The sequence below is a fragment of the Tribolium castaneum genome, chromosome 1, assembly GCF_031307605.1.
Source record: "Tribolium castaneum strain GA2 chromosome 1, icTriCast1.1, whole genome shotgun sequence".
Lineage (NCBI taxonomy): Eukaryota > Metazoa > Arthropoda > Insecta > Coleoptera > Tenebrionidae > Tribolium > Tribolium castaneum.
In genome coordinates this window covers 14160811-14168717 of record NC_087394.1, presented here as the reverse complement: position 1 = coordinate 14168717, position 7907 = coordinate 14160811, and the positions used below count along the sequence as shown (strand labels likewise).

The 7907-nt window shown below is 31.4% G+C and overlaps 1 protein-coding gene across 1 annotated transcript; it reads left to right on the top strand.

The window, feature by feature from the left end:
- The first annotated feature begins 1357 nt into the window (after positions 1–1357).
- Iyd (Iodotyrosine deiodinase) lies at positions 1358–5211 on the top strand. The gene is made up of 3 exons (XM_015978344.2): positions 1358–1856; positions 4363–4910; positions 4970–5211. Exons 1-3 carry the CDS (start codon positions 1709–1711, stop codon positions 5150–5152), a joined length of 879 nt encoding a protein of 292 aa, XP_015833830.2. The 5' UTR covers positions 1358–1708; the 3' UTR covers positions 5153–5211.
- Positions 5212–7907: the final 2696 nt, after the last annotated feature.

The window sequence follows — 7907 nt, the reverse complement described above, 5'->3', positions numbered from 1 at the left end:
TTACTTCATGGTAAAACGTTTAGAGAAGTTAAGTTTTTCTGTTTTTGACGTTTTTTCATTGAATTATTTGAACTTTATAATGGTCAATCAAAATAACTCAATAATTCTACCAAGATAATAGAGGTTAGACTAAAATTATACAGACTAAAATTAAATTTTATCATCTTGTATAATAAATAACTATTAGTATATGCTTAGAATTGTAGAAAACTTCTAAAATAAAAAAACACAAAGTTTTTAATAGATAACGCTGAATTCTGTGCAGTTATTAGTTTTTCGGATAAAGTAAAAATATGCTTTTAGTAGATACACCCTGTAGATTTATAGATAACGTGTCACGGTTTTTCAGAAATGAAATCGTCGGAAATAACGAGGAAAATTTCTTTGTTTTTTAGTTCAGCAAACTTTTTTAATGAGACCTGAATACTACATAAAGGCTGAGCATGTTCCACAACTTTTTTCTATGAAAGCTATCAATTTTTTTTAAACGATAGGTCTTACAATAAGTCTTACAGCGTGTTCCAAAGTAAAATATCCAATTAAGTTCTGTTTTTTAAATAAACACCCCATTTTTTACACTTTTAAAATCGTGACTAAATTATAGAATACAGGGTGTATCAGAAATACGTGTGCTAATTTCAACACGTAATAAAACGCAACAAATACAAAAATTTTCTGTATAACATTTTGCAAAATTCTTAATTATTATTTTCACTGTTATCCTCCTTTTTTTGTCCAAACGAGCCGCACATGAAAATAGTTCGACTCTTTTATTTTTGTACCTATAGGCGGGTACACGTTTCAGTATGTTATCTTTTCCTACTTTTAACTAAATTTGCAAAAGTTTTATTGACAAATTATAAATAAAAAAAAGATTGTATTTGTTAAAATTAACACACGCATTTCTGATACAGCCTGTATAAAGTACTCCGTTTCATAGACTTCTCTGTCATAGTTTTTGACTTATGTCAATTTTTGTGTGAAAATAGCGTCGTGCCAAAACCCACAAAAAATTTATAACTTCAGAACCATTCAAGATAACTTAACAATTTTTGCAATGAAAACAAACTCGGAGTTAATGTTTCAGCGCTTACTACGATTTTCTGAAAATGACAAACTACAAGTAGCCATAACTCGATTTTTTCAAACACAACACCCTATATTTTATTGCATTATTTTATGGCATTTTTATAAGCATTTTGTCGATATTAAATTTGTGGGGTCGAATTTGTAGCATTTGTAAAATTTTTGCAAATAATGTTTCCAAAGCCCATTAAATTAGTACAAACGAACAAAGTTTATTTGTACAATTTTAATGCTTAAAATAGCTGAAAAAACTCAAATTTGTGGCAAAGGTTGTACGCGATCTTATCATAAAAATATTGATTATGTTTCTCGCAGACACAAACACACCTCTTTTGTAGCAATTGTATCATCGCATTGTGTACCTTCCTCTACTTTCATTAAATTAATGTACATATATAAAATGGTGATCTAGGTATAGCTTACACACCGGCAGAATTTGTGTCAGTCAGACTCTGGCGCTGAATCTGTTAAGACAGGATTTTAGAATTATCATATATTTCATAATCCTGGTATAATTATCTCATTTGACATTAATCGTTAATTTAGTGATAGTGCGGTATTTAGGTCATAAACGTTGTGTGAATTCTTTGTATTACTATTTCATTTGCGAATCTGCAACGCGATGTTTTTTGAACTTTATTGGCAATATTTTGTGGTCGGACTTATACTCTACGGTGTAGTGAGAGCGTTTTACGTTTATTACAGTAAAAAGGAGAAAAATGTACAAAGCCGACACAAGAAAGATGACGATTTTAGGACACCAGACCAAAGTAAGCAATTTTATTTTTTATTTCTGCATTATTTAATAATATTAGCTGTTTCAAAACTATAAAAACGCCAAAATTAGCCATTATAAATTATTCATACACTCCAAAAATTTTATTTAAAAAATCAATTCGGCAAAATGCGCCCTTGGGGTTCTTATAGTTTTGGAACAGCTAATACAGGCTGTTCCGTCTAAACCCCAGATTAGAAGTATTGGTAGTTCTAATAATGATAGACATCTGAAAATACAACCATAATGTCTTAGATCCTGCTCAATGAAAGTATTCTCAAGATGGTGACACATCCGGTTATACCGGAAGTCGCTATCAACTTCTTTATTTTAAATAAAAAGCTAATTTTTTAATGCGTTTTTAGATTACTAAAGTTATTTCAAGGTTATTCTCATAAGCTTTCCTTATACTGTATTTTCACATGGGTAACAACCAGCTGTGAAGTTGTTAGGTTGGTACGCCATGCCTAGTTTTTTTGTATACCAATTGGCAGTACCAATTCATTGTCAAAATTTGACACTTGGCACAAGCGCTGAAAGGAAAATTGTAATTTCAAACTGAAATTTTAAAAATAAGCAGCCAAAAGTCTATAAAGAAGCGAGAAACACTAAATGTTGATGTAAAACAGGCAATTATAAAATGCCACGCAAAAATTGTGCAACTTTGCCGAGGCGTTTTATAACATTGGAAATAACATTTTCCTTTTTTTACCTACCATACTTGTCCTTTATCTAACTCCTGCTAAACGTTTTTCACCTACCAGTGCTCAAAATTCCAAGTTCGAAAAATTTTAATTTTTCGGGGAAAAACGGGGAAACTTTTCTCCCTCCACGCGAAGTTAAAATTTTTATTAAAACAAAGTATTAGTCCTAATATCCTGTTATTGGACCAATTTCATAACTTCACAGATTTAATTTAAGTAAATAATTAACAGATTTTGAAAATTTTCGAGTATCTAACCTATATTTGTGGACTGTCAATTCTGACAAATTTCTCACTAGAAATTACTAGAAACAATAGCGCTCGTTTAAAGACCGACTTACACAGACCAAATATAAAATACTTACACTAGGACGTGGTTTTTATGAAAGTGAACCGGCTTTACCTAACTTTAGCTGTTTGCGAAATATTTAGAGTTTTTATTTTTTTTAAATTTGCACCTTCCGGTTCAAAAAACGATAACTCTGCCATTTTAAAAAATTTAGAAACATTTTTTAACTCTTTCCTTTGGTGTTTTCAAATTTCTAAAAAAGAATAACAAACCACAAATGTTTAAAGTTAGTTTTCTGAACTTTAAGCACCAATAACTCAATTTTTTCAAATGAAATGCTACGATTTTTATTTCATTAGATCGTAGAGAATTAATTCTGCATCGATCTGTATTATCATTCCCCATACTTATGTTTAATAATTTTCAAGTTGCATTTTCTCATAAGTTGCCATGGAAACGAGAGAAAAAATGTGAGAAATTAAAGTTTTTTAAACCAACATTCAATGAATTTATTTTGTCTTCACAGGACGGACAACACAATTTTAAATAGAGTTTGTCGTTTGTTTAATCAGAAGTGTTTTTATGGCAAACTATGCAAAAATAGCTGTGGTCAGTAAGACATTTTCTATAATGTCAAAAAAAACAACAACTTGAAAATTATCACAGATAGGTATAGAGAATGCAAATACAGATCGAAGCAGAAAAAAAATCTCCTCCATCTAGTAAAATAAAATTGGGACATCCCATTTGAAAAAATTAAGTTATGGGTACTTGAAGTTGTCCAAACTTAACCTTAAAATTTTTGGGTTTATTATTTTTGTTTATTTATCTCTAAAACTGAGAGAGTTACGGATTTTTAAGTATCAGGTGCAAATACAAAAATTTTCAAAAATCTTAAATATCTCAAAAACGGTTAAACTTAGATATAGGGAAAGCTGATAAAAACGGCCTTAAAATAAGTCAACTAATCCAAAAACGCAGTGAAAATCATAGCTTTCCATTTAAAATAAGAAAGTCGATAGCGACTTCCGTTATAACCGGAAGTGCCGCCATCTTGAAAACATTTTCATTGGGCAGAACTCAATGTATTATGGTTGAATACCAACTTTCAAACAAATATCTTATTAGAACTTTCAATATTTCTAATGTGGGGTTTAGACGGAACATCCTGTATATTACTACAATCGTAATCAAATTGATCGTACTGACTAATTGAATTAAATAATTCCAGACTGAATTATTTTCTTCATAGAGCCTCTAAATTATTTATATTTTAGGTAAGATGACTAGCGAAATGCATGAAACTGGTTTTACAATTTTTATTGTAAATAATCTGCATGTTTGACAGTGATTTGGAATATTTTATTCAACACGTTTACAGCTTCGTTTGCATTGACATTGTAAATATTTTAATTCCCTCATTATTAATGAACAAAAATCAACAACAAGAACGATGAATTGCAAAAATAAATAAAAAGTTGTCGGTAGTTCCAATCACATTTTTTTTAGTTGCCGAAGTTAAGGCCGAAATTTCTGATCCTGAATCTGAGGATGACCTAACTCCTGCTCTTCCTAGTGACTTGGAACATGTTCCACTCAAATTTACCAAACTGTCACTTGAAGAAACCATGAAAAGATCCGAAGAATTTTACAATTTAATGAACAAACGTCGAAGTGTTCGAACCTTCAGTTCCGAACCTGTGCCAATGGACGTAATTAAAAATATCGTAAAAACTGCAGGAACAGCCCCAAGTGGGGCCCATACAGAGCCCTGGACATTTGTCGTGGTAACGTCAATGGATGTGAAACAAAAAATCAGAGCGATCATCGAAGAGGAGGAAGAAATTAACTACAAAAAAAGGATGGGTAAAGTGTGGACAACGGATTTAAAACCGCTGAGGACCACGTGGATCAAGGAGTATTTAACGGAAGCACCTTGCCTGATTTTGCTGTTTAAACAAATGTACAGCTTTCGAGAGGATAATAAGAAAAAGTTGCACTATTACAATGAACAAAGTACTTCAATTGCTGGCGGGTTTTTATTAACAGCCATACATGTAAGTACTGGTTAAAAAATGTAATTGCCATTTACAAAATGGATTAAATTTGGTTACAGTACGCTGGTTTGGTTTCGTTAACTTCAACACCGTTGAACAGTGGGCCTGCTCTTAGAGCACTGTTGGGAAGACCGTCTTCGGAAAAGCTTACCTTGCTGTTTCCGGTGGGATATCCGTCCAAAGATTGTCTGGTTCCGGATTTAGAACGAAAACCTGTTGACCAAATAATGGTAGAAGTTTGAAAGATTAGACCACATTTTGTCCAACTATGTAATCTCTGTAATAAAAAATTAACAATGTTGTTGCTGTATAACCTATTCGGGGGTACAGACGGCTATTTATCATAAGGTACATTATTTGGTAGTCACTGAAAACTGAACACACTGCGTGTAATGCCTTGTAAAAATCCGGTCAAAAATGTGTAAATATTTCTGATGTCAGTTTATAGTATGACTGCAACAGCTCATTTGAATTTTTTGGAGTGAAAAATAAACCACAAATTTAAAGTATCTGTAAAAGAACAGAATTCTTTATTAATCTAAGTCCCAGCGACACAATTTAAGCTAAAAAAAAACACCAAAAATATTTTAAAGTGCCTAGTTGTGTCCTGATGTAGAATTAATATTTTGTCTAGAAAAATAAGTAAAAGGTGTAGTAATTATCTTTATTTTTTTTGTCGATTTTCAAACAAGTTTTGCATGTGGTAATTTGTCAGCTCCAGAAATTAAAGCTTATTTTGGGATGTCTAAAAACAATGGATTTTTATGTTTTTTGGGTGTTTTTAACGTAAATATGTTTGATTTTGGATGACTCAACGGTTTCCTCATATTTCCAATTTCTGGTGGCCTATAGATTTTTGGGTACTGTTTGGGTACAGCGTGGAATCATTAACTGGAATAAAATTCATAACTTTGATTTAGGCAATTTTGGTAAAAAATCCTGAAACAGGTCGGTTTTTATTTTGTCTTGCCCACTATTTGGTGTATATGATTTTTGTTTATCTCGTGTCAGAATTGCACAGCCACCTCTAACTTTTTTTTCAAATGTAACGGTATGTCAAGTGACACCTCGTATGAAAGCCCGCTTCGCAAGCAATACAACGCAGTATTTGTTTTTTGATTTTCTTCAAAGCCTACGTGATAAAAAATAAAAACGAATTTTATTTGTTGAACATTATTTAATGCAACAATTGTTCAAAATGGGCAATGTTCCTCTCCTGGGAAATAACAACGATAGTACCATGAATTTCTAACATTTTACATCATTTCTAGTATGATGTGCCTAATTTCAACTTATAAATTTTGGTTTTCATTTTTTAATCGCGTAGGCTTTGAAAATATTCAGAAAACAAATAGTGCATTGTATTCCTTGCAAAGTGCTGTTTCATACAGGGTGTCGCCACTTGACACACCGTTACGTTTGAAGAAAAAAGTTAGAGATGGCTGAGCATTTTTGAAAACAGATAAATAAAAAACAAATAAAAACAAAAAACGACCTGTTTCAGGATTTTTTACAAAAATTGCTTACATCCAAGTTCCAAATTTTGTTTTAGATAATAATGCCACACTACTTCATTTTTTATCACTTGGGCGTTAACAATATTTAGAAAACAAATAAAGCATTATCTTGTTTTCGAAATGCTTTTTCTCATGAAGTGTCACACGATATACCGCTACATTTGAAAAAAAGTTGGAGGTGGCTGTGCAGTTTTGACAGCAGATAAAACCCATATCCACCAAATGATGAGCAAAAAATTACAAAAAGCGACCTGTTTCTGGAATTTTCACAAAACTTGCTTATACAGGGTGAGTCATTGATACGGGCGTGCTCGATTGCACCTACAAGGTCAAAGATACCGAAATGAATCAAATGGCACTGCAAATGGGAAGTCAAAGTGCACGTTCTAAAATTATTATGCCCTATACAGGTGTTTCATTTTTAGAGTGCAGTCTTTACCAAATTTTTCTTATTTGGCACCCCTGTATATATGTACATATTTAAATGTGCACTTTTTAGGCTTTATAAATTAGTTTAGTTTATGCAATTTGCTTTAACCATTCAGAAGTTATTTAATTGTTTCTACAATTTTGTGTGTCTGAGGCATATAATTAACAAAACGCAGTGCGCTTGATTTTCAAGATATTGAGTTGGGATTTTCACATTCATTTTGATAAACTTTGAAGAATCATAACTTGATTTTTTAAAATAGCACCCTCTGTATGTTATTACTGAGTATTATTCAGTATCTCAATTTACATCTTTTTCACTTCTTAAATTTTTTTCCAAGTTGATAGTTTCGGAGATAACTCGGTTTTTCTGAAAAATGCACATAAAATCCCTTGAAAACCAACGTAGTGTGCCATGTACATGTAAAACAATACATTCTGACATAACAACATCAGACGCGTTTTTTGTATGTGACGTTTTGATTTTGTTGTGAAAATCAATTTTTCATGTACAGATATAAACCTTAATTTTGATAAGAAATCATTAAATAAAAATGAATAAGAAAACCATGGCACTACTGGAGAAAATATGTGAGAAAGAATTTAAAAAACATTTTGTAGAATTGATCATACCACATTAGATACGGTGATTTTTTAAAAAGAATTGACCAATGTATTACTTTATTGCTTAAGAATGCCGTCATTTTAAACAGTTTTGTAACTGCAAGTAATATGTTATAGCTGTTGACTTGTTATATCTCAGTTTTTTATTTCTTTACTTCCCCATTGTAAATTTCTGTCATTTTTATTTAATGATTTCTTGTCAAAATTTTATTAAAATGTATGTGTAGATGAGATTTCTAGGTATGCATTTTACGCGAAAAATTCATTTGCATAATAAAATCAAAACGTGGCGTACTATAAATACCATTTTGACATTAGTATGTCAAAATGTATTGTTTTCCATAGCAGGCTAAATTAGTATCAAGAGATTTTGTGTGCATTTTTCAGAAAACTAAATTATCTCGTGAACTATCAACTTTTGGAAAAA

Bases quoted from the DNA above. Each gene is read 5' to 3' on its own strand.
- Iyd (XM_015978344.2), top strand. From the start codon at position 1,709: ATGTTTTTTGAACTTTATTGGCAATATTTTGTGGTCGGACTTATACTC. The intron at 1,857-4,362 runs GTAAGCAATTTT...CATTTTTTTTAG, and splicing joins TTTTAGGACACCAGACCAAA to TTGCCGAAGTTAAGGCCGAA. The intron at 4,911-4,969 runs GTAAGTACTGGT...ATTTGGTTACAG, and splicing joins TTTTATTAACAGCCATACAT to TACGCTGGTTTGGTTTCGTT.